General features: G+C 41.5%; 1 protein-coding gene across 2 annotated transcripts; it reads left to right on the forward strand.

Moving 5' to 3' along the window:
* Nucleotides 1-3611: 3611 nt before the first annotated feature.
* Nucleotides 3612-27178, forward strand: NSG1 (neuronal vesicle trafficking associated 1). Of its 2 annotated transcripts, XM_041402947.1 has the most exons (5): nucleotides 3612-3788; nucleotides 4209-4360; nucleotides 8040-8156; nucleotides 18711-18821; nucleotides 24529-27178. In XM_041402947.1, the coding sequence occupies exons 2-5, from the start codon at nucleotides 4232-4234 to the stop codon at nucleotides 24727-24729; spliced, it is 558 nt and encodes a 185-aa protein (XP_041258881.1). In that variant the 5' UTR covers nucleotides 3612-3788; nucleotides 4209-4231; the 3' UTR covers nucleotides 24730-27178. The 2 variants fall into 2 exon arrangements, with proteins under 2 accessions (XP_041258881.1, XP_041258882.1); XM_041402948.1 differs by lacking the exons at nucleotides 3612-3788; nucleotides 8040-8156 and having other exon boundaries at nucleotides 4232-4360.
* The last annotated feature ends 213 nt before the right edge of the window (nucleotides 27179-27391 follow it).

Genomic DNA, 27391 nt, shown 5'->3' on the forward strand with positions numbered 1-27391 from the left:
CCATTTCTCAGTTTTCCCCAAAGAATTCAAACCCATCCTTTCCAGTAATTTTGGAAATAACAGATGTGCATTCTCAGTAACAACACCTTCATTTTCATTTGACAGTTCTACAAATCTGGCAGCAAGTGAAAACCACTATTTTTCATATTGCTATTTTCTGCCACAAAGGTATCACTTCTGTTCATGCACAGGCTCACTCTTCATTTATCCATTACCCATTTCAGCATGAATGCCACAATTCTAGAGTTGTCCACACATAAGCCTCTCACACATAGAAATCCAAGTATAAAATCCTAAAGAAAAAGTTAAGTTTTAGGTTCCCTGCTCTCCCAGTGTGGATTTGCTGGGCAGAGGGAGGGACTAAAGGGGCTGTATAAACTAAGCCCTGCCTGCTGAGGTGAACTCCTGGCTGCATCATGTGCTAGTGGCCATGCAGCTCTACCTGGCTGGCTCACCATGCATCTCCTGCACCTCCATTGGTACATCACTTAATCCAAGTTTCCCTATTGATGCCCAAGAGCTTAATAGAGTTTCTGAAGTTTATTGCCTTCCTAAAATGGATTGGTGGGAATGCTATTCTTCTTTGGTATTTGTAAGTAGCCTCAGATACCAAAGGGACTGGATGCTTTAGGGGAAAAAAGCTGCTGGGACACCTGACAAAGAGCACTAGGTAGTGCTGCTCTCCTTCAGCAGAGTCTGTTCCCTTTCATGAATGCTTATGTTGCACAAGCAATTGCAGCATTTCACTGCATCAGCACTGTTCCTAATCCTGATTTGGAACCATCAACTGTTAACTTGACAAAGCGTGACACATGGCACGCTGAAGTGTTTTCAGCTGCACTCACACAACAAATTGTAATGGCTCCAGAAGAGCCATTTCAGTTGATTGTGTCAGTAAACTACAACCCACAGAGAGAAAGACATGTGGCCAACCTGAATAAAGCATCATCAAATCACAAATAATAGATTAATTGTCACAATTTCGGCCTCATTTTTAGAAAAACTATTCTGCAGGAAAAAAAAACCCCTGTAATTTCTAGATGTTTTGCCCATGATGAATCAGAAGTCCAGCCCTATGGAACACAGCAGTTCACAACACTTCCTTAATTTCCATATGTAGAGACTGTGTGACTTCATGTTTGTGCTTCAAACAAACATGAAGAATAAAGTCTTGAGGGCTTGGTAAGTGCTGAAAATGTAGGCTGTCCCATGCAATTGCTCTTTCTCCAGCTTTTATGAGACATGGGCCTATTCTTATTTGAAAAAAGACTTCTGTATCTTTTCCTAGATCAAGTGCCAGCAAACACAAGCTCCACATTACTTCCATTTTTTATTTCCTCTGGTAGTTACTTCCTTGGGAAGTACTCCATCTGCTTGATGGTGAAGTGCAAATTTTCTGCTTTCCTAGTCAGGCTGATGGCACACACGGTGAATTCTAACCTCACTGAGACCATCAGGGTTTCAGAGTGAGTAAATCAGGCTACAATCTGACCTAATGAGAGGAGCCACTAGGTCATCAATTCTGTGTGTTGGCTGCTTTTCCTGCTGCCCAAATACCCACAAGGAGCTCCCATGTTTCCTCAGAGATAACTAACAGGAGATAAGGATAGCTGGCCATGACATTTCAGTGGCTCAGCAAGGATGTGGATTATTTGTTAAGCACCTGGAAACGGAGTTACTTTGTAGAAGATAGAGGACAGTTTCTTCCCCAAATTTAAAACCCCTTTAAAACCACAGCAAAATGACCTACAGCAGGAGCCCTGGAGAAAAGAGGTGTGCTAGTTTCCAGGAGTCAATTTATTTTCAAATAATGTCTAAGCTAACATACAACTTTTTGCCTTGTTAAGGCAGGAACTTCTGGCTAGGAAGCTTTTATAACTAAGTTACTTCATTTTTTTTCTTCTAAAACCACCAGTAGCAAGCTAGAGTTGGCTGTTTGGTGTCAGAAATTAATGCCTCTTAATGGCTCATTTTACATAGCAGGCAAATAAAGACATTTATTAGTCACAGACATTTGTGTGTGCATGTACATGCACATAAAAACACTGACCTTTTCTTATGTCACAGTACATGGGGTGACATGCACTTAAAATGAAAATGAGGACTTAGGGTACTTAGTGTACACTGAGTGTAAGTACTGAGTGATAACAAGTCTAGTGTTCAGCTGCTTAACAAAAAGATTTTTTTCTGAAAGATGAGAAAACCAGCTACGACCAAAAGCAGATACCATTCTTTAATGCACAGTGGCAAAGAGAATAACTCACTCTGTAAACAGGCTATCCCAATTTCTCCTTTTCTCTACAACAGAAACTGAGTAAACCTGTGCACATGCTCACATAACTAAAAAAAATACTTCACCAGCCAGCTGGGGAATTGAAATCCATTCATCTTAATCCAATACTGATACTTCCTCGGGCACACACTTAATACACAATTGCCCTAAGCTTTTGACAGTCTTCAGCCAATAGGGCTCAAATATAAAATCACAAAAGCTAGAGATGAAAGAACCTAGTCAGTCAATTTGTTAAACCATTTGCTGTGTTATTTGGGCTCCCTGTAGAATACTGTCAAATACACTTCTGATCATCGCTTGGACTTTTGATGTCATTTGGATTCTGAATTACTTTGGCTTCACATACAAATTAAGGGATTACACTCATCCTTCTGTGGCTTATTAATCTGTTCTGTTCAAGAACACTTGTAAAACAAGGGCTTTGCCAAAATTAAATAATTCAAGTGTTTCCTGTTTTCTGAGAAATCCCTTCATTTCAACTCACAGGTGCAATTTTCTATATAAAATGAAACCCTTTTTCTTCTACTTAACACATGCAAGTATGATTTATGAAATGTTACTCAGGTAAGACAAGCTTATTTTACACTTTATTTACTCAGGACAGAACACTGATGGGAGAAACAAATGAGATAGACAGGATGATCCATAGCTGGAGACATAACTTGCTTTGTGCCAAAGCCAGAAAGGGCCTTTAGCATTAGAGACCACTGATCTCAGGAAAACGGGATGCGTGTTGGATTGAGCAACTGGAATACACCACGCAGAGAGGCTGCTCGTGCTGGCATCTGCGAGAAGAGCGTGGCTGGTTCTGAAGCATGAAACTGGCTCCAGGCTGAGCACCTGTCTGCCTCTCCTCTCTCCGAGCCGCCCCCCACCGCAGGCACCTGTTGCATCGCCCACAGCGCGTTCCCTGCACCGGCTGGGAAGCAATGCACCTGCAGGACTGCAAGAGCAGCATGCTGCCTGCCCTGGGTTACAGGAGACAGCGCAGTGAATACCAATGGCTCTGGGTTTTTTCCGCCCCGAGCCAGCCGAGCTGTACGCTGTGCTCTGTCTCCCGGCTGCAAGGCTCCGCAACACGCCCCGGCGCTCGCACGCCCCGCTCTGCAGAGCGGGCTCGGGCCGGGCTCGCACCGCGCTGACCGCACGCCCGTCCCTTCCCGCAGGAGCGGGCGGGGAAGGCGAGGCCGGGGAGGGCGAGGCCGGGGCCCCTCGCCCGGGCGGGACGCGCCGCCCCCTCCACCTGCTGCCGCTGCGCCATCGCCGGCTGGGGAAGCCGCCGCCCGCTCGTCCCCGCGGGGCCCCTTTGTGCTGCTGCTGCTGCTGCTGCTGCTCCGGAGCTGCCTCAGCCAGGCGGCGGCTGCGTCACGGCCCCGGCGCTGCGGCCGCCCCGAGCCACCCGCGGAGGGAGAGCCGCGCCTCGCCCCCCGCTCCGCCATCGCTGCGCGGCCGCGGCGGAACGACGCGCCCCGAGCCAGGGCCGGCAGCCGCGGCGGTGAGTGGCGAGCGCGGCCCCTGCCCGGCCCGGCCCTGCCCTGCCCTGCGAGGGGAGCCCGGGCGGGGAGGGGGCGAGGGCAGCGGCGGGATGGGGCTGCCGAGCCCCCGCATCCCGCGGGCGATGCCGCACCGGCCGCGCCGCCGGCATCGCTCGCACCAGGCTGGCGTGCCGCGGATTTGGGGTGCTGCTTTGTGTGCCTGCTGGGTTGGGGTTTTGTTAATTTCCGTAGTAGAAGCTCTGGTCGTCGTTCGTACTTCCCAGGACGCTAGTAGCTAACCGAGTCATAGCGACCAACACGTATTTATTTAATTTTAATTTTTTTTTTCCAGAAGGTATTTCGGGTCCCCGAGGGCTGGGAAGAGGTCTGGTTTCTGATATTTTGCATTTCTTTGCGTGTGTACCTGTGTGTGCCAGCAGAAAAATCCCTCTATCCTGGAAGAATGGTGAAACTGGGGAATAATTTCAGCGAGAAGAGCACAAAGCAGCCCCTTTTGGAGGATGGATTTGACACCATCCCCCTGATCACACCCCTGGATGTCAATCAGCTCCAGTTCCCACCTCCTGATAAGGTACAGTAGGCTTTAGTTTCCACCCTGGAGAATCACACCCAAATCTCTGGCAAACAACAAAAGAATAGGTTATGGGTAGAGAGCAGCTTAGGAATGACAAGAAATATGGGGTGTTTCAATGCATGCTAGTTATCTCTAGGGAAAAACTCAAACAGCTAAGCTCATGAAAATCCACTAATGTGATTGAATTTGAATGTGGTGATTTGAATTAAAAATCAGTGTGAAATGGTAGCTGTAACATGTAGAGATCTCAGTGCTGCTATATGAAACATATACTATACAAATGCAAGCTTCTCTGTGCTGTATTGTCATAGCCCTTCCTATTCTGTATTTTTCTTTCTTGCATCTAGAAGGTCCTGTGTATTGTCTGTGAATAATACGAATTTTCTCTGTCCAGAAGATGCCCCCCTGATGGGGGAATAGAGCCCTGCCTTATTTCTCTGTAAGGTGGGCATACTAGCAACAGAGGGCACTTCCATTTTCCTTTTGTGCTTCAGTAAGAAACTAATGCTAACCTCAGACAAGCTGAAATAATGAGATGAGAACGGGCCATTGAGTTTTCTCCTTGGCAATTTATTTTCTTCAAAACCCTCCGAATAGGTGATTCAGATATCCTCTGTAGCTGGAAGGGGGCAGTCCAGTGAGCTGCTTGCAGGTTGGAAGGGAAATGTGCTTCCTGCATTCCTCATTAAATGCCTTGATTATTAGGGATTTAATTTTAAATATTTAGAAAGGTGATGCGATAGCCTGTAAATATGTTTATTGTCCTCACAATAAAGAATTCAGTAAGTGCTACTACACGTGAGGCACATAGGAGTAGGATTTTTTCAGGGTTTTCAGTATCCTCTTTTAATAGGAGTCTTACTTGTAATTTCCCACATGCATCTGCTAATAAAAAGCTTTGTGGTCTTCATGCAGTTTTTATTTTTGACCTTGTGTCTTCCACAAGCTGAATTCATCTTCTAGATAAACTGGTAGCTACACATTCCTCAAACCTCAAAAAAAATCCACATAACTTAGGGTAAAGAGTTTTAGCTTGTAGAATTTTCCTTGGTAGAGTGTTGCTTGTAGGCAATACAAATAAATGTGTGACTCCATTTTAATTGCTATCAACACCATTCTGTGTTGTGTGTGGTGACCAGTTGGCAGGCACAAATGCAATAAGCCATAACAGCTGTTCAGGAGCCTGAGGGTCCATTTTATACCCTCAGTTACATGGGTGTAAATCTTGTAACTGAGGACAAAATCGCACCCTGAGGCTTTGGAACCAGCTGAGTCTTACCGTGTCGGATACATCTGCCAACTGGTGACTGCATATAACCGATTACCAAGGACCAAAGGAATTTGTTCTGTTCCTGCACTGCTAAGCAGAAGTCTGAAGGAGAGATCTGTAATAGCTTTAACCTGAGCAGTGTCTCTGTCTGAGCCCAGGGGGTTCTGTGCCGTTTGCTCCTGCCAGAATGGGGCACAGCTCCTCCCACCTGGATGGCATTTGCCTTGAATGAAAGCAAATGTCCAGCTAAGCTAGAGACTTAAATAAAGGAATATTTGATTGGTTCTTCTGCTCGCCACTGTCCAATGGTATATTAGCTTTCTTTTCCTTTTGCAAACATAAAGGGGGAAAATTAAATTTATTGGTCCAGCTGGTGTCCTCCTGTAACTGGTTAGTCATGTCAGTGTCTCTTACTGGTTGTTAGAGACTCAAAGGCAGGAGCAGAGCAACTGACAGGAAAATAAGAAACTGTATTAAGAAAAGATTGACACACAGATCAAATTCTGAAGTAGACACTCACGTATAATGAGCATTATACGTGAGCAGACACTCACGTATAATGAATAGAAGTACATACTTCACATGTCTATGCTTATTATCCCCTTGCAAGGCTCCAGCATGGCAGTGAAGCATAACTTCTTGAACAGTAGTGACTACAGCACTAAGGATTTGATGATTTTGACAGTTTCTAAATTAAAGGGATGAAGTGATTTAAATTCATATTTAGATACGTTAAACAAAAGAAGACATTACATAACCAAGCAGTTAGAACTGTACATTCAGTGTCAGCTGAATGTGATTTGAGTTGCCTGAGATTATGTAACATAACGGGGGGAGGAAGGGAACTAAGATGTTAAAAAGCATTTCAGGGATCATCAGGTGGTTAACTCCCATGATGCTGTTGGGCAGCTATAAAGTTAAATAGTATATTACTATATTACTAATTGTAGCTGAAAATAGGCAAGTAGGTTTTAAACCTATGTCCTGAACAAGTAATACTGTGAAAGTGTCTAATAAACTTTTAGTACTGAGTCTGGGTACAGACAGAATTCCAGGCATCACTCAGGGAGCCCAAAGCTTGTCATTCCAGTGTCTGGCTACCTGAACTGTCACTGTCTTAATTTCAGAAAGATGGGGAGAGACTGTTTACAAGGGGATGTGGTGACAGACCAGGGGGAATGGCTTTAAACAGAGAGTAGGTTTAGTGTGAGGGTGCTGAGGCCCTGGCACAGGGCCCAGAGAAGCTGAGGATGCCCCATCCCTGGAGGTGTTCAAAGCCAGGTTGGGTGGAGTTCTGAGCATCCTGGTCTAGTGGAAGGGGTACTACCTTGGGGCATGGGGTTGGAACAAGATAATCTTCAAGGTCCCTTCCAACCCAGGCCTTTCTGTGATTAATGTATTTGCTATTAATACTGTGGGCTGTGCTAAAGATAGAACTTGATCTTCAGAAATCTAAAAGAGTAGATACTTATTCCTTGGAAAAACAGAGGAAATTGAGCAAATTGTAATAGCGCCATCACTACAATAAACTGTACACTAGCTTGAGAATAATACTTGGAAAAAGTTCCTGAAAAATGCAGAAGACAAAAATGAGGCAAATAGGTTAGGTATGTGAAAATTTTGTATGATTAGAATGCCTGGGAGAACGCTAGAGATACGACTGACGTAATGAGTATTTTGGGAATACGGCTAAGGTGCTAAATTGTGGAGCTTGGGGCAGTAGTTGATAGCAAGGAACAAACTGAAGAGCCTTGGGTGTTTGCAGAAATCTCGTTAACACAAGGGTTCGTGTGCATCTTGCTGCTTGCAGCTGATAATTCAGAAATTAGATGTTAAAAATAAGAGTGCCAAGGGCCAAAGTCTGTCACATGGTGAATAGCAGCTAGACTGCATGGGTTCTTTCACTTTTTTTTTAAACTCAAAATCCTGCCATCAAAGAACATGGCATTGTCATCTGCAAGATTTTTGTGGGTACTCTTCAATAATCTTCTGTTGGTGTCCAGTTTGAAATCCCATTAATGGAATTCCCTGAAGCAAATCGAGGTGGCTGTTTTCAAACTGTACAAAGTGGGAAGGTCCATGATTTGGATTTGACCTATCCTTGCTTAGTATAAGAGCACAGTATCACCACAGATGAAAAAAAATGGAACCTTTATGAAACTGTTGCATAACAAGTCTTGCTGCAGGTCCATCAAAACCACTTTGAGAGGTAAGTTAGTTGATGACTGATATACTGGAAAAATAATTAATAATTTAGCACTTTCAAAGAAGAATTACACCAAGTGGGGAGGGGAAAGATACAGTGCTAGATGTGCTTGTAAGTAGATAAGAGAAGAGTTAAAGAATAATTAAGGTTTTTGTGCCAGCTTTAGTTGACAGTTTTGTGATTGATTCTTTTTCTTAAAGGTTGTGGTCAAAACAAAAACAGAATATGAACCTGATCGCAAGAAGGGAAAGTTCCGTACTCCTAAAATAGCTGAATTCACAATCAGCATCACTGAAGGGGTTTCAGAAAGATTTAAGGTAAGCAGTGCTATGTGAAGATGTTAATGTCTCAGTGGTGTTTGCAGAAGTGCTTAAAATCAATTGCTGATTGTAGTCAGAGCTGGCTGTAACAGAGTGCTGTTGTGGATATAGCTGGACATGAGAAAAAATAATTCAATGTTGTAATAGTTCAATATTGAACAATTAGAAACAAAATCAAATCTTGCAGCTTTATTGGTTGTAATCCCTCACTGGCAGATGCATTCCAAAGGCATTTCTGTCAGTGTGTGGGCTCCAGAATGTGCCTTGCCAGGGTGTGTGTGGGCTGCACAGGGGAGTGCTCGTGGCATGGTTAAAGCTCCTCTTCGTGTTGAAGGACAAGAACCACCAGAACATTTCTTTTTGGCTTCTTTTTTATCACTGTGGCCAAACCATTCTCTTAAAAGCACTGTCATAGTCCATTTATGTATTTTTTATAGTTAAATATATGACTTGGCAACCCATGGATATATACCAGAGCTCCTTCCTATCAGTTTTCCTGGTCCCATTTAATCTTACGGTTTGGTGGTGCCTGTTCCTGTCACATGGCAGCTCAGAAAGAATCTGACTCAGATTGTGTCCACACCCTTACTACTCCCTCCAGTAGTCCCATAGGAAACCTGAGGGCTTAACTGATGCAAGGCTTGAATATCCTTTCCCCTTCCCACTAGAGGATAGTTTTTCTTGCTCTGTGTAATTAAAGCAAAGCAGGAAAGTTGGCACTTCAGCTTGTGCTCCCCTATCCTTTTAACAATAAGACTGCAGTTTTTGGTGCTTCTAATTTGCATCTTACCCAGGGATGCCAAAGCATTTTTAAGCAGTAGGCATCCACACTGCAATGCACAAGTACAAATACCTTTGGAAAGCCAAACATTTAGTATGAGGGGAAAATACAGAGTTTCAGTAAAGGTGTGGATTCTCTTTCTACTGCACAGTTCTAAACTCTGTGTGCATGAAAGGAGTTTCAGGGCACATGCAGAGATTTTGGTACTGTTGTGCCTCAGCAGTGCTCTAAAAGCTGCCCAGGCCCAAGCTGACCTTCAGAAGTCTATGTGCAGCTCTCAGTGGAATCAGAGCATGCTAAACAAACAAAGGCAAGGCTCAAGGAGGGATTAGACTATATTTGGAAAGGAACTTCGCAGAGTGTTACTGCGACAAATGTTTTAAGTGCCGTTGACCTGGTGGTCTTCAGCCATGCAGTGGAGGATGTGGTTCCCAGTCAGCTGTGGGGGAAGCACCCCAGACAGCCACGGAGAGATGTTATGGGCTGTGGTAGGCTTGTAAGGAGGTAAAACCTAGTTCTAGCTTTTCCTGTTCCTTGGTTTGGGGCAAGGACATCCCATTCCCCCAGGAAAATGCTACATTCTGACTCACATTCTCTCTTTATCCTCCTGGCACCAAGGTCCCGTCCTTGAGAGTAATCCCCTTCCTCTCAGGTGAGGGTAGGGTAAATGCAAATGGACAGCTCAGAACAAGGAGAGCTTATGTCTGGCTGTCTTTGTGCGTGTCCTGGTCACACTAAGGTGATTGGAAAATGCTTACTGTGTTGTAGAAGGGAAGGGAGAAGCAGTTTTTAGTTTGAATGCCCTGATAGGACTTTGGTTCCAGGCAGCTGAGCAGAGCCTGTACCTGAAGAACTTTGCACTTATGGTTCAGCAGTAGGGCCTAGGGGATTTAACAGCTGGAACATTGAATTGTAGCTAAGGAAAGGTTTTGACTATCTTAGTCACATTTAAGAGGCTTGTGCATTCTTCTGTAAACCTGGGGGGGTTATCTGTCTTTGTTGGGAGAGCTGAGCAAATGAGACCTTGCTGAAAACACATAAATAGCTTGTTGTGCTTTTGGGTAGTCTTTTCTAATTTGTGTAGCTGAACAGCTAAAAGCCTGAAGATTTTTGCATTGCATTTTTATATACCTTTGGATGGCATACTTAAATAAAATATCCTTTAGATATTACTTTATGATGATCGCTCTGGGATTAATCTCATACTACAGGGTTGCTAGGTTTTGCTGCTAGGTAACTGCTGCATCAGAGAGAGGTTTCTGTAGGATTTGCTCTCTCTGGGGAATTGCAGGGTGATTCACATTGTGGCTGTAAGTCTAGGTTTCCAGAGAAGAGTATGGGGATTGATCAGTTAGGAAAATTTTGGTTCAGTTAATTGAAAACAATGTTCATGCAGAACATTCGGGTCCTAAAAATGTCCCTTGATCTCTATATAACAATTTTAGAACTGAATTATGCTGCTTGCAACATTTTAAACAAAACTGACTAGCTCTCCAGTGGGGATGACTGTCATATTCACCACTCCCAGTAGTAAATATTACATGAATAGTTGATAATATTTCATAAATATGCAGATGAAAAGTACTGATTGTGTCAGGTTTTCTCCTGGGTCCTTATTAATTGTGAACCATCATGTTAACTTCTGCTGTTGATTCTGAGAGAGCAAAAAGATGTTTGTTTGAAAATTAAATATTTGTTGTAATTATGAAATGCATTATTTAACTGGTGAGATATTGACTTTGGCTTGGGTTCATGAAAAAACTTTCAGAAGCCATTTTAATGACTTCAGTATGGTACATCACCACTGCAAAAGCTTGCCACAAGACACAGCCCAAGTGTTGTGCTAAAAATAAAGCAAGTGAGTCAGTCATATTTACAAATAATTCACATGTGTATTCTAGGATGTACTCCTTAAATAATGACAGAGCAGATTGCATTTTTGGGATTCAGCAGTGCAGATCATCTAAAGCTGTTCTTCTTGAGAAGTTACACATTATAACAAATTAAGTCACTCCAGCATGTGCATATGTCATGTAGATCATTTGGTGTTTTAGCTGTTTTGACACCTGGTGAATAATCAATTATAAAAATGTATTTTTCTGCATTCAATTCACATTACCACAGATATTATAACAGAGCTGAGAAGGTTTTCAAAGAAAACTGCAAGTATAATTTTCCTCTGTGAAGCCACATTCTGAATTCAAATCAGAATCTCTGAAAGGAATGTGAAGATTTCCTGATTCTGAGAACCCTGTTGTCTTAATTTATTCTTATGGCACTAACCACACCAAGGAAGATGTGATTTTTCATTTAAGCTTATTTCCCATTGAGAAACAGAAGTCTTGCTTTTGTTCTTTGAACACTGTAGGCTGATGTGGGGAGCTGGTTCTTCACATCTGGAAAGCAGCTTTGAACAAGTCAGATTTTTCTCTCTTGTAGATTGTCCACTCTACTGAGTAACAAAGGATCCTAGTGAACCAGAACATAGGAGGAAGTTAGGGCAGAAAAAAATGGATGGTCTGAGTTACCCAAGGCCAAACCTTTGCCTCCCCCATTGACAGAGCAGCATTTTTACAACCTCCAGTTGGATTTTGTAGTGGGATGTCTACTCTGGCACCCACTGATTGGGCTACAGCTGGCAGTTGTGTACAAACACAACAATTAAAAAAAATCTGTTGTAGCAAAGCGTGACTTTTTTTTTCCTGTCTTTGAGAAAACCTCAATAAAGAACATTTAGAGGTATTTTGAAAGCAAACACTGATTTTTCATAATAAATTTGAAGCCCTTAAATCAACCCAAGCTTCTCATATGCCTTCAGCCTTTGGTTTCTGTTCAAAGGCAGTTCAGTTCTTCTGACTTTATCCTTGACATCTCTACACACATCTAACTGCAGAGCCAAAGCCTCAAGCTTATCTCTGTGCTAAGACCATGCAAACTGTACTATCAAGTAGCAAGCAGCTGATGAAATGTCTGCATGAATTTATGGAAGAGGAATTGAAACTTCAAGATCAGTTCTTGCAGTTTTACCTGGTCACTTGAAGACTGCAAAAATGTGTGTACCATATGTCTAACTTTCAGGGCTTTTTTTCTATCTTAAAAGGGGCATCCTTCAAACATGTTTCTGCCTCAGCAATTTTGTACCTCTTCTTAGTGATGCCTCTTCTTATTATTGCTGCAGAAATAATCAGAAGCAAGGAAAGCAGTTCTCTCTTTGCTGCTGTGTGATTACTTTGTGTGTCGAGTAGCTCTTTGCTTCCACTTTAAAAGTCTTTTAAGAGCAGGAGATGTCAACTGATTCCTGTACAGGTATCACTTCCTAAGTAGATTCTGTGTCTGTCAGTCAGTGCTGGAAGAGTGACAGGTACTTACTGTCATTAGTAGTTCTGTTTCTCCAGTGGAACTACTCACAGGATTAAAGTTGCTCACAAGTATAAGTAAGTATAAGTGTTTGGCAGGCTTTAAATTTTTTTCATTACTACTTCAAATAAGAAAAATAAAGGAGGTGGTTCTTTCAATGTAACAATTATTTTAAAATAATTGATGCAAGTAAAGGCATTGCATGGCAACTGTCACTTTTCCTTTTTTAATGTTTGATATTCTCTGATATTACATTGATAATCCTCCTGCTAAATTTTTGTTTGAAAGGAATTTTATAGTCAGAGCTGGAAGATTTAAGTAGAGTGCTATAAGTCAGGTGTCCTGTGCCACTGTCTCCATTAGAAACCCATTTACTGGAACAGAACCAGTCACACAGGTGACACAGATCACGTTTTGGATCTCTCCACACGCATCACTTAAATAACCTTTCCTCTTCTGTAATAACATTATCCAGCCTTTTTCCTGGCCTCAAGAGTATCTTCTGGGTTTGTATGAGAAGGTAGTAAGATTTTTATCTTGGTGCCACAGGGTTTCTTGAACTGCTTCCTCAGATCCCTCTTAAGAAATAGAGTGTGTGGTGCTGTGTGATAGGAGATGACAGGAACATTGCCATGAACAGCTGAGTTAAGCTGCAGTTCTAGGATCTCAAGGCCAGTGCCTTGTTAACCTGTTTTTGTGTAACAGTGTGTCCCTCAGGTTTCATTAATCAATTCCCCTGCAGACTGGTCCCATTGTCTTGCACTGTCGCTGTTAATAAGCTCTGCTTCTGTAGCTTCTTGTCTCTTCCTGTCCTCATGAATCTGCCTGCCTTTTTTGCATTTTTTTGCTGCTACTCCCAGTCATCTCCAGGTAAGCATCCAAAACAGTTCTCTCCTCTTTATAATTTCTATTTGAGAGGGACAGTGTTTTGATTTCTACTGCTTTTTTTTTTTTTTTTTTGTACAATCTTCCCCCAAACGATCATCCTCTTTGAGCACAAAGTTTTGATGGGAATGTCGTGGTGAAGCAGTTGAGTTCAGTGGATGGATACCAGTCATGCAGCTAAACATGACATGTAATGTGAGAAATACTCTTCTAAAACAAGGCACCTGGTTGTCTTTTGGAGTCACAGGCCATCCTGTGTATTCCCACAGCAAGTGCAGGGCACTGCACCAGGGTGTAATTTGCATTGCTCTGTAAATGAATACGAGTCAGGTGTTACATGTATGGATGTAAATGTTCCTTTTTTCTTTCACATTGCCATTTCCCATTTCTTAACATTTCTTAATCCTTGAGTGTGTTGTTTCAGACATGTTTTACAGTTCAACTTCCAGGAACAGGCTGAGGTAATAGCAAACAAGGACATAATTTTGCAGAAGCAGTGATAAGTGGAAAGCTGATTTTTGTGTTCTCTAACATGCTGGTAGAGGGTACTGTGTAGCTGGAGATGCAGGATTTTAGTGGAGAGAGGTGAAATGGAGGTCATGGCCATTAGCAAGAAAGTCAATGCAATGTTTTACGAATTTTTGTCTGTGGGAAGTAGCCAGACAGAGTCTATTTGTAATTACAGGCCATTTGTCTAAAATTCATTAGTTTAAATTGGATAGCAGTAATCTCAATTTTCTGTCCTAAGTAGTTGTACAGAGTTGCTGTATTTTACCCCAAAGGTCTCTGCATTTTACTGGTAAGCAAAGCATTAATTGGCTCTAAATCATTTCCTATGAAAGGTGCTCTGTATGTTTTCACTCTTCTTGTTCGGGGCTGGCAGCAAGTCTGTGCCTCGCACTTCACAAACCTATCAGAAATGGAAGTTGTGCTCCCAAGAGGCTGCAGTTGAAATAGATAATGCATAGATGTGGAGCAGAGAGGAGATGTGACCAAGAGCCAGTGATTGAGCAGTGAAAATCATTGCATATCTTCTTAGTTCTTCTAATAAGAGGAATGCTTCTACATGGGTTTGTGTGCTGACAGAAGAAAAAGCAAGAAGGAAGGCGTGGTGCAGAACAGCACAGTATGAGTGGCTTAATGAAAGAATCTCAGGCAAGAGGAAGGATTAGATGAGTAGAAGTGAAGGCAGGGGAGAAATGAATGGTACCCAGGCTTTAGTGGGACAGTGGGATAAAAGAAACAGCAAAATGGATGGAGCTGAGAGGAGCAAAATGGGTAGACTTGTGCGTGCCTTGAAATATAACCAGGAAATGGTGTGAAGGGAAGCAGGCATTGTTGGTACAGTTTTGCTGTAGTATTCCAGCTTGATTAAAAAGGCAGTCCAAGTAAACATGAGTGGAGTGAGGAATGAGGAGACTGCAGTAGCCAGGCAGGGAAAATATGGCTTGTAGTCTTTCACAGTTGAGGCAAAGTAGCATGGACTGATGGGGAAGATCTGCTAGATCTTACAGCAAAGGCCTTAGCACAAGCTGTTTACATGATAGTGTAGTTGTCAGATACGGTGAGTTTCATTTGTTCAGTTAACTGCTTACTGAGTCTGAAGACAGGTTTTTTGTTCTGGGTATGCTTAGTTCATTCATTAGTCATCTCTCATTTTGATTACTCTAATGGCTTCTGGCTAGACGTTGTCCTTCTTCTGCTCTTCACTTACAATCTATTCAGAAATCTGCCACATACATAATATCTTGTCATCTTCTCTGTTTGCTTCGTTTTGCTGCCAGATCCCCTTAAAACTAACGTTAAATGTCACACTCAAGATGAAAGCAAAATCACACTTTGAATTCCTAGTTAAAAGAAATGGTTGTTTGTCCTATCTTATAGTTACATCAAGAAAAGTATTTTAAAAGCCCATCACTCTTGAGGTGTGACAGTCACCTTGGAGTTCTGCAGGATGTGCTTGGCAGTGAATGATCAGAGTAATTCACAAGAGTTCTGCTTGTGACTGTACTGTGTGGGGTCCTGCATTGCCAGCTGGCTGCCACAAAAAGGAGATTCAAGATTCCCTTCCAGAAGGAGGGAAGTGGTGCTTGTCCATGCATGGCATCTGCTCCTGCCTGAGGAGGAGCGCAAGTTGTGAGTAGTGTGTTGGTAAGAAGAAGAAGAAGAAAATAACTTTCGTTTATAATGAGTGTGCAAAGTTGCTGTGGAAGAAAGCAACAGAAAGACAGCTTTGGGGTTGCTTGTGGTCTGAAGAGCTGCTTGTTGCATTCTCTTTTTTCATGCTTTTGTTTCTGAAAAGCAGCTGGGAAGAGAGGGCTCAGAAGGTGAGGCACAGAGGTAGGGTTGCACAGTCTTAGGGAGAGAAGCTGACTGCCTCAGGTTCAGAAATGGTCCATGTGGGCCATCAGTGGTGTGTTACTATGAGAATGAAGAAAAATGGCTATTAGAAGAAAGAAAGGAATTTTCAGTTTAAAAGGGAGAAATGGATTGGATTAATAGGTGATGGCAATCACCTTGGAAAGAAATCCATTGCTAGATTCCATCTGTGCCATTTTCATCTGCAACTGTCTTTAAATAGAAGTTACTTGTGTCCTGAAGGGTGGTAAGAGAAGGGAGCTTCTCTCCTAATAGGAAGGAGACAAGAGCTTACTTGATTAGGGATTTGCAAATGGAGTGTGATTGCAAATCACTGGAGATAATGAGAGTAAAAATTTACATGTTAATACCAAAATTAGTAACATTAGGAAATACAGTAAGTAAGAGAGAAAATTCTGTGATATTTTTGAAGCAGGACCCCTGAGAACTCTTCCCGTGGCTTACTGTGTGGCAATGGAAGCTCTTGTACAAGCAGTGAGAGCTCACAGCTCCACTCTCCCACTGAAAACAGGTCTCAGCAAATCACCCAAGACCACGGCTCTGCAACTTGCCAGGCTCCAGCAATCCACACAACACTGGGCTTTTATCTTGTTTTAAAAAGCAGCGACTTCTCAGAGCAGTTTCAAAGCTTTGAAGAGCGATCCTGCAGTGATTGTGGAAATACAGTTTTTCCTTACTGTCTTAACATTTAGTCTGAATTACAAAACAGCTTGTTAGTATGTTGCCTCAGTATGTTCCTGAGGTCTCATCTGTATGTCTGAATGGTTACAGTGTGGAAATAACACTACAATTCTACTGCTGGCTGCTAGTAGAAGGACCAGGAAGCAAGGTTAAAATAACTGTGTAGAATACTTTTCAAATATATTTTCCAAGAATATTTTTCATAACATTTAAAACTCTTAGCTCCTGTCTGTGGTGGAGAATACGAGCTGAGCTGATCTGTGCCACAGCAGCTCTGCCTGATGCCCATGTCACAGGCCTGTGTTCCTAAAGGGAGCAGCCTTTGCTGAAGGCTGTGTGGAGTCAGAAACCTGATAAAAAACCTAATGGAAGGGCTGAGCTAGGGCACAGCTGGGCCAGGAATGGGGATGTGTGGGAATGTTGGTTGTTATTAAACTGGGCCACAGAGAATGACCAGAAAGGAAGGTGAAAATGTGCTTTGTCCCTTGGATTCATGCAGGGAATGGAGGCATGGGAGATGTAAGGAGAGCATACAATGTTGACAAGACAGAGTGAGCTGTCCATGTTAATTTTTGTGTATGCAAACAAGTAATAAACTTGGAGAAAGGCTAACTAGATATGAAAATTGTTGTCAGTGTGATGTTTTCAGAGGTTAATACTTTTTTTCTTTTTGTACTCCAGTAACTGCTGAGAAACTAAACATGTTGCTCCATGTCTCATTTCAACTGTTACATTAATATCTACATTTCTGCTGCTAAATTACTTATTGATCTGCAATTCTCCTTGCCTCTACTCCAGCCTTCCTTTTTTTTTTTTTTTTTCCTTATTTTTTTCCTATCAAAAATCCTTAATAAATCCTTGGCTTCAGCAACACTCAACCTTGTACTCAACCTTGTTTCAGCCAGGAAATATAGCACTTGCTATTGTCTGCCTGTGATGAGATTGCTTTCACAGGATGGGAAGTCCCTTAAGTTTACTGTAGTCCTGAAATGTCCTAAGACCACTGCCACACACAGCTTGCAGTGTTGCAAACTCTGTTAGTTCAGAGCTTTATCAAAAGGGGGATGTATGGTGGTTGTTTTTATGAAGAGGAAAAGCCACAATTTTTTGTTGTTTTGGCTTTTCCAAATACCAGATTATTCTTGTTTCAATTAATTGACCCTGATATGACTAAATTCCTTTTTCAGGAGGTGTATATAGCTAGTTTACTGATCTTACTTTAAATTTAGATCATATTTTATCACTTTGTTTTAAAAAATTAATCATATAATCTTGTTTGTTTCTGTTTATTACTTATTTATTGTATCTTATGCTGTAGCACATGCCTGTGTGCTGTCTAACTTGCCAAAAGAAAATTAATCACTCTTAGTCTCCATGACCTACTAATTTGTCTATCAGTAGAAGTTTTAGAATAATAAAAAACACACATCTGGCATACTTTCCCAGGTAACGAATGCTATTTGCTCAGCTCACACCTTCCACAAAAATGGGTCTGGTTTAGAGAGCTTTGTACTGTAACTGCAGGACAAAATTTTGTGCTTCCTCTCATCAGTGGGTGATGTAATTCTAAAGGTAATTCTGTCTTGTGACACACCAGAAGGCTGCTGGTGTCCAGCTGCTCAGAGTTTGTACCTGGGAAAGGTTAGCTTGATCCTGACGCTGATTTCAGGTTTGTTTTAAGGTGTGTCTTGGACTTGTCTGCAGCCCAAGCTCAGGGGCAGAGAGGTCTGAAGGACGTGGTGAAAAGCCGTGTAAGGCTGTGTGTAACGTGGGAGGAGGTGCCACACAGCTCCTGGAGATCAGCCCAGTGTTGAACATGGGGGATTTCCTTATGGATCTGGCAGTGAACTACTCCTGTACAGGCTCTGTGTGATGAAGCAGTACTCTTTCAACCTATAAATTAAGGAGTATTGAGCAACCAAGAATGCAGATTAGTGGTGTAACTATCCCTAAGTTCAGAGCAGGTGCAATGACCTCTAATCCTAACGAGAGAGGGCTGACATTACTTTGTCCATGCCCTGCAAGTCACCTCTGGATGACACCTGTGCTTACTTACTATCACCTGACTCCATTCTTGGACAGGCTCAGGGAACACAGACATGCTTAGCAGCTGACACAAACTGGACTTAGACTTACATCATCCACATACTGAAAAAACAGCAGACACAAGCTACCTTGGCGTGTCCTGGCCTTCTGTGCCTTGAACAGAAATGCAGTAAAAAAAAGCCTTGCAGTACACAGGCAATGGGCCACTGCCCAGATGATCCTCTTTCTTCTGAGAAGGGCAGGGTAGAAGCACTTATGTGCTGCTTCCCTGTTCTCTCTCAATAATTAAACAGCTGGCTTTATCCTTTACTTGATTTTACTGTAAAGTGCATTCACAGCTGACTTTTGCTGCCTGCAGTAACCAGCAGCAGTACAATAAGCAGTGCATCACTAACATAAGCATGTTTTATTTTTCTTTACAGGTAACTGTGCTGGTCCTTTTTGCCCTTGCATTCTTAACGTGTGTTGTATTTCTGGTAGTCTACAAGGTTTACAAGTATGATCATACCTGTCCAGAAGGATTTGTTTTCAAGGTAAATTGCATACCCATTCTAGAGAAACAGTAGAGTATGTAATACTCTGTGTTGTCTTAGGCATAACCTTGATTAAGGCATGCTGTATTGCATAGATTTGGTGTTTCTTTACATAGGTTAGCATGCTTCCTGCTATGCTTTTGCTTTGTAATTTATAATTGAAGTTGTACTATTGTACAATATTAATAGTGTTATTTTGCTAATGCTTTAAACATTGAAAATACAGCAAAAGTCTAAACACTGGTGTCTCTCCAACTAACTTCACCTGCAGTTGTCTGGACAAAACCCTCATTTATGGGTCATATGGTTTAATGTTGCACGATCCTCCAAATTAGTGTGTCTTAGGAAATGAGAAAATGATAAAATGTGGAGAAAAAAAATCTGGAATATGTGTCAAAGAAAAAGTAGACTGATGTTCTCATTAAGAGTAGTAGAGTTACTTCAGGCTTATTTTTGTACTAAGAACTTCTTGTTCCAGAACAGTGACCTCTGAGCCCTACTGCCAAAAGTGATGCCAAAAAAAGGAAAACACATTTATTGTAAAAAATACTGGTTCTAACCAAAAGGAGGCTGGGCTCACTCTATTTGTGTGAGATGGTGGTGCTGGCTTCTTTGCTATGACCTGGGCTAAAAGTCAGAAAAGTAACATCAACTTCCCAGTTGTAAATTTAGCAGAGTTGAACTTGGCTGTAATTAGGTAAGAAAAGTAGCAGTGATAATGGCATTCTTCCCTTGAATTTTTTAAATGGGTACCCAGTATGAACTTCAAAAGCATTCTAGAAGGGATGGCTGCCTCAGCACTCCTCAACAATCCTGTTCAGGATTTTATCTGTCACTTCAAGCACATAAATATCTTACAATAATCTAGTTCAGAATTATAATCAGTGATGCCCTTCTGAATTAATTTAGGTTCAAGCATTCAGTTGGTTACTGCTTCTCCTTTGTTCAAGGGCAAAAGATACTGTGGTTAGAATACTTGGCTGTAAGTCAGGAGATCCAGCTTTTGGTTCTGTTGTTGGCTTTTTGTGTTCTCTCAGACAGGCACTGAAACCCCTCTGTGTTCATGTCTCAGGGGACAACAAGCCTTTTTTCCCCTTAAGCTTTCTCTTGTCATTAAACAGTTTGGAATATGGACTGTTATGTTCCTTTCAAGCCTGTCTTGATGTGATCCTGACTTGACAGGAACAGCCAGTTACATGTTCCTGTGTGAGTCTAGCAACAGCCTCCTGCTTCTGCCTCCTTTCACAACAAGTTGTTCTTTCCTTTGAGTTGCAGCTTTCTGGCTTCTTGTGGCTTTTCTTGCCAGTGTCACAAATATTTAAGGAAAGAACACTTTCTCAGCTATGTTTGTTGCCTGTGACCAGAGTCTGGTTGTGTTTGGGACAGAAATTAGGCAAAATGTCCCATAGCTCATGCTCTGTTCATAAGGTGCAGCACATGCACAGAGCTGTGTCATGGTTACTCTCCTGGTGGTTTTCTTGGAGCTGGTGTTTTGTTTCCAGCTGCTTGATGGCATAATGCCAGAAGACAGAGCATCTTTGGTCATGTACCTCTTTTAAGAAAGAGTTCTACAGGATAAGGATGTTGGCAAATGACACAAGGCCTGAAAACTGCCACTGTTGAGATGACTTTGTATTTATTCGTGTTGGGTTTTTTTTTTTTTTTTTTTTTTTTTTTTTTTTTTTTTTTTTTTTTTTTTTTTTTTTTTTTTTTTTTTTTTTTTTGGGTAGAGTCCACGATATGGCACAGCTTGGCACAGATGTCCTAGGAAACATGAAGTCTGTCACCTTGTGACCAGTGTCTCTGCGGACTGGCTTCATGTTTTAGGTGGACTCAACAACATTATCTGGCCTGGATGTTCCCAGGCTTTAGACGCTGATGTGAGTTCCTGGTTAAGGGCAAAGGTGTGCCTGCCTCAGGAAGCCTGGTGCTGCAGGAATCTCTGCATCAAGGCTGAGCTAACCACAGCTCTGAGTCAGCCTCACTCTTCTCTGCTTTGATGCTCTCATACATGGAGCAGTTCCAAAGCTTTCTGCTGTACTACGCCTCCAGGGCATGAAGGTGTGCTTAAAAAGGTGCTCATTTTCCTTTGAACAGCAGTCTTATTTCTGTGCTTGCTTGAGCTTTCTGAGACAGCCTTAGTACTGCTGCTGTGCAGATTGCTTCTCTGGAGCACTCATCAGAACCTACTGGTGAGGCTTACCACAAAAACCTGAGCGCACTTACATCCTGAACAATTTCCCCAGGGTTTCAGTATGTTCTGTACCCTGTCTGTTACCCTTTAGCTTTTGTTGCCAAGGCACCTGCATTCTGACAGGCTTGTGGGCATTACAACAAAGTCACTTCAGTGCATTCACACCATCATCTGTTAAATTGGGAATTATTGACCCAACAAAGTTAACATGACAGAAGATACTATTTATAAGTAAATTCCACTGGGGTCTTGATGTCAAAGGAACAAAAGGAATCCTCTTAATTCAGCCAGATACAGACTGGCAACCAGGGCTTTCTCTGGCATCAAAGGCCATAACCTGTACTAATTTCCAAAATAGAAGGGCTGTGAAAAAAAGAAGACTGGCAAGTTACTCTGGAGAATCCCAGTTTCTCCTCATGGCCTTCCTTCTTCTCTCACCTGGAAACCATGGAAACAAATAAAAAGGATGGAAATAAATGTTCTACATAGCTGAAAGTGGCAGGGTAAGAATCAGCAGCAGTTCCCATCTTCCCATCACTCAATCACTGAGTGCTGCATGGCTTGCCTTGACTGGGAACTAATCCAAGGGGCTGTCCTTAGGCAGTACACTAGGGGCAGTGAGTGAAAGGAGAGGTTGTTTTCCCATCTCTTCTAGAAGCATGAAACCCTGGGAGCAAAAATGCAGTCAAGAGGGAAACTGATGTCTGTTTCTTAAGGCTCTTCTGTCAGATGTCTTGCAAGTTTGCAATACAAGGCTCCCCCCGAAAAAAAAGAAAGCAGAAAACATTACTGAGTCATTTTTGCCTGCTACAAAGCAAATTGCTTCTGAAGGCAACACAGGATTCTGTAGCTTTTCTTCAGACTGTCATTAATCTTGGCTTGTCTTCAGCTCTAATAATTATATTTGCTTGAATTTCTTTGGCAGATTTCATTAGTTCAATGGATTGTGTTCCTTTCCCCACTTTAAATACTTAGAATTGTGATTACATCCCATGACTAAGTGAAATAATCACTACACATATGTCTGTGTCTATGTGCTTCTTAGTCATTTTATCACATCAGAAGTAGTGTCAGTTATCCCAGATAAAACATGGATAATACTTCCAGAAGACTACATGGTTGATGTACATGAATATGCATCTCAAATAGCTCTCTTCCATATTCCTGGATTATGTTTTTATAAATCTAGGTCCCAGTCTTGCTGCTGGCACACACATTGACTATGAGCACAGGAAAGCCTCTGTTGACTTAGAGTGCTGAACTGACACAGGTGCTATTTAGCCAGAGTTAAATCCCATCTGCTTTGTGGTGCTACTTCAACAAAACTGGGAGACTTGCCCCAGCTGCTACCTTGACAGAAGATTACAGATGAAGGGAACCAGGGTGGCCGTGGAAACTCTGGGCACTCTGTGAGTCTGACGTGCTTTGGGGTTTCTGTCACACCCACGGCTTCGAGCCAGTGAGATGCTGACCGTGGGAGGGCTGCCAGTCTTGTGGCAGCCAGGCGTGTCTGAGCCACCATCACACGTGCCATGTGACTGAACTTGTCTGGGGCAGACAGCTTCTAAGACTACCTGTGGGCCTCTTGCTTTGACAAGTATTCCTTTCTTCTTTCATACCTTTTGATGATTTTTTCCTTTTTAGGAGGAAGAATTTGTATTAAGCCAAGACTGTCTGCTGGGTCTTCACCCAGCTTTTGCTTTATGATTTAAATCCATTTGAAACAGTTGTTGCTCTTGCTTATTTATGCCTTTTTTTTTTTTTTTTGACATGGACAAATGTCAAAGTAATTTACTCAGAAGTAAATGTGGACACTTTTAAGGTAGAATCTGGTCCTAAAACCCATTGAATTTTTGCATGTGTTTTTCTGCTGAGAAATTCCCAATATAAAGTTTTGTTTGCTGAGTACAACAGTAGCAGTTCAAAGCTGCTGTGCTGTAGCATTATAAATTTTAGTCCTCCAGTGCTGGACGCAAGAAGACTGAATACCCTATTTCTTTTCAAAACAGCCAGAGTAGAAATGACTAAATGAATTTTTCTTCCAGCTGCAGCTACTTCTACCTTACAAGAGTCAATTCAATTGCTCAGGTGCTTCAACATGCCCTAACACGTTGAAGTATCAGGCAAGACCGCCTGGACTAGCCAGTGTGGCAAGAGGACCTGCAGAGAGACCCCAAGACCTTCTGGGGCAAAGCCTGGGGGTCACAGTATATGCCTAAATAACTTTTTTCTTTGGTGCAACGAGCTGCTCTGCAGGCTGTTCCTGCACCGTGACTGGAAGAGTTGCTGGATGATCCCTGCAACAAATGCATTGCACAGGCACATTCACTTTGGCTTTTAAGATGACAGCAAAGTGGATTTGACTTTTATTTTACTCTCTAAATTATCTGTTTCACTTTCCAAAGCTCTGAGCATCTAGCAGGTTCTATTTAGTGCTCCTACAGTCTTGGGAAATGAAATTATGTAGTCTCACAGCTCCAGAGAGCTTTTTTAAAAGCCTGCTGTTGGCTACATCTTTCTGACAATGAGGAGTGAAGTATTTTGTATGTGTGTACACACTTCCACATATGCTTGGCCACCCACAGAGTTTTCCCTATAATGTGTGAGCTACTGGGCTGTAAAACTGTTCATACATTGGCAGCAATATATCTGTATTAATTTCTGTCCCTCAGACTGCAAACACCAGGGCAAATTGCCTGAAGTTAATCTAACAGTACAATACAGACAGCTGTAATTGTAAACCAAACAGTTGGAATTTGGTGGGCAGGAATAAACAGCAAAATGTGGCTGGAACTGGAGACTGAATACTTTTTCAAAATGATTTTAGGCAAGCACATTTCTTGTGTGTTAATTATTCTGGCATATAAACCCAGATTGGTCTTCCTGGCAAATGCACGAGTAGTTTTAAGGATTGCAGGGAGGAACGTTTTGAACACAGTGGAACAATACTGTAGTTAATTGATGTGTGTTGCATCTTGACTCACAGAGAGTGTCTCTTGGCTTAGACTAAAAGGAAAATGTGGCATTCACATTCTCTGGAATAATCCCTTCGCCCAGGATTTTTCTCCTGGGAAGCTGCAAAGCCTCAGAGAAAAGGAAAACAATTCTTATCTCATTTGCTTCTCCTCTGTTTTGCTCGTGTGGAGTGTGTTTGGAGATTGTTTACCCACAGGTGATTGTTTCAGTGGATTCTGGGGTGGGTTCTTTTGACTCATTGGCCAGTCAGGGCCAAGCTGTGTTGGGACTCTGGAAAGAGTCACGAGTTTTCATTATTACCTTTCTAGCATTGAGTAAGTATCTTTTCTGTGTTCTTTAGTATAGTTTAGTATAGTATTCTTTAACATAATACTGTATTATAAAGTAATAAATTAGCCTTCTGAGAACATGGAGTCAGATTGATCATTCCTCCCTGCCACAGGGGTCCCTACAAAAAAGGAGAAAAAGCCCCTAATCTGCTTTATGTGTGTGTAGGGGGGCTGTATCTGAAATCTAAGCAATGGATTTTCTTTTCAGAATAATCAGTGCATTCCAGCTGGGTTGGAAAACTACTACTCTGAACAAGACTCCAGCGCTCGAGGGAAATTTTACACAGTCATAAACCACTACAACCTGGCCAAACAAACCATCACGCGCTCCGTGTCCCCGTGGATGACAGTACTGTCAGAAGAGAAACTGTCTGAACAGGAGACTGAAGCTGCTGAGAAATCAGCTTAGGATGATAAGCTAATTATTAAAACTATGTCATTTGAAGGTAACTAAGGGACTTCAAGGAACTTTTCATTAAGTATAATTATGGATAATTTAGAGGTTACTCATGTTTATGGTGTAACTGCTTCTGTTTGCTGATCTGCTTTGCAAAAAAAAAAGTAAAAAACTGAAAACAAAAACTTGCTGCAGAACATTCATGGGCATAACCCCAGGTGCATATCAGCATTGCTGTAGAGCTTTGACACCATTTTCAATGTTAAAAAAATCCAATTAGATATGTTCTTGCAGTTTATTGGATACTGATAGATTTTGTCACTGGATTTTCAGGGCTTGGACCTTAGATAAGTCATGTGTTCTGTTGTCTGAACAGATACTTAATTTATTAAGTTTTTGAATTCTTTGTCATTTTGCAAACTGAAACACCCCAGCCATAACTAGAGTGATCTCTTGTTTAGCTGAAAGCTGTAAGTAATGTTTAGTTTGGGCTCAAGCAAGAATGATAGTCAGTGCTGACACTGGGGCATAATGTAATGACTTGTATGGAGAAAGAAACTGTCAGGTCGCATTTTTCCTTACATTTCCTTTACTGTTTTTGTAAGTGATAATGAAGTTCTCTGCAACAAGGCATGCTCAATGTTTTCTTATTGCTGTCAGCAGGCTTTAACTGCATTTCCACTGTGGCTTTAGCATCTTGGTAAGGATGTGCACTGAAACACAAACTAGGTAGACTTACGGAAAAACACAGGCAGTTTTAGTGGTGGGTGTTGAGGATAGTGTAAAAAATATACAGTTCAGGATGTTCTAATGAGAAATGACATCTTTTGATCATACTAAAGAGGCAGAAAGCCTGTTCACAGTACATGTAGTCCACTGTGTCATTTGCTGGATACAGCTGAAGGAGTAATATGTCTAAATTTTCTCCTGTATTACATTCACATTCTCCCTTTTTAGTAGTTAGAAAGAGCTTTCTGTTTATATATGGTTTGCAGTTTGTACTTTTAAAAACATGGAGGGAGCATCACAAGTGAAACAGTAGCGTGTTAGATACCACCACTGGCTGTTAAAGCTCCATGTGAAACAGAGTGAAGAGTAGAACTGTTTGTGTATGGCTTGGGAGGGGAAAAGATGTAGAAGAACATAGTATTGTGGATGCACGTTGAAGTTCCATTGTAATTACAAACTTACCTATTCTTTGTGTGAAATCATGTTTTCATTTTTATTATAAATCTTAAATATACATTATAAAAAGACATCTTAATTTAACATACAAAAGTGTGTGAAGCATCTGGGCAAGCTAGTTGCCTTTTTATTCATGTAACTTGAATGGGACAAGGTAGAGTGGACATGTCAAAAGTTCCTTGGTTTTTTTTGTTAAGAGTCTGTACAAAAATTAAGGGAAAACATCAGGGTGTTTCTCAAGATCTGTAGTAGAAAAAATGTGGTCAGCTCTACCTCTGTTTTTCTCCAGCAGAAGCCTGTCATCCCAATAAAGTAAAAATAACCATTATGACTCAGTGCTCTGAATTTGATAGGAAATGTGCATTACACAGTGCAACTGTAAAAGGCTTTTTATTAAGTCATCATGGTATGTGGAATGCCTAAGAAGCAATAAACTATGTGCCAAATTTTTCTTTGCAATTAAAAATATCAGGCTTATATTAAGATCTTTAAAACATATCATGTTTGCATTTTCTAACAGGCATCTGCTTTATTAAATATAATCAATTCACATGTAACTTTTGACATTTTCACTCTGTGCATAGTAAACAAGAATGATGCTACCTGTTGCATAAAATGTATAGAAATGTACATTTCAGAAGAGAGATAAGAAAACACACACATTTAATGTCAACATACTTATAGAGGACATTCAGATTTTACAGGATGGAAAGGTCAGTTTCCCAAGACTGTTCTAAATAGAAATGATTCACAATACATCTCCTCCCCTTAAATTTAGGACAATAAAAACTTTAATGCAAAAGTAAATACTGATGAGAAACAACTTCTTTTTCTCCTCGTAACAATAAACAATAAAAATTAGTAAGCCTTACAATCTAGGAGAAACAGGTGATTGTTTATGCTTCTTGAAATCAAAACCATTTTCCATCTGATTTATCAGGAGGGAGTTTATTGAGTCTTACCTACACTTGGTTTTGAGACTTTTTTTAGTTAACAAATTGCTCCCAGGTTTAGTACTTTGAGGAGTTTGTCTACCCTTTGGCTTTATTCCAGCATCCCAGAACATCTGTTTCATTGCACAGTATGTTTGTGTTGTATTCTCACTTTTCACTTACAAGTAAAGCTCTTTTGTTGACTCCTTATCATTATTGGTACCATTACATCAAGCTGATTTCTGAGACAAGTAGTTTCAAAGGATTAGAAGTGAAGGTCATTTATGTGCAAAGTGATCACTGTGTACTGAAGTGGTGTGATGAAATAAAGGCCTGAGACAGCGTAGATGCTTCTGCACAGTAACAGTTTTCTCTTGCTCTGGGATGGGAGCTGGACTTTCCACAGCACAGGTGGGTGGCTGTGTCAAAACCAGTACTGTTGCTTTTTCTTCTGTTAGGTCTGCTCCAGCTTGTAGCTTTCTTCACAGCTCTTTCAAAGACTTTTATGTTCTCCAGAGGATAAGTGTGGTTTTATGTTTGATACAGGGATTTTAAAT

The sequence above is a fragment of the Onychostruthus taczanowskii genome, unplaced genomic scaffold (genome assembly GCF_017590055.1).
Source record: "Onychostruthus taczanowskii isolate IOZ18803 unplaced genomic scaffold, ASM1759005v1 scaffold2, whole genome shotgun sequence".
In the NCBI taxonomy this organism is placed as follows: domain Eukaryota; kingdom Metazoa; phylum Chordata; class Aves; order Passeriformes; family Passeridae; genus Onychostruthus; species Onychostruthus taczanowskii.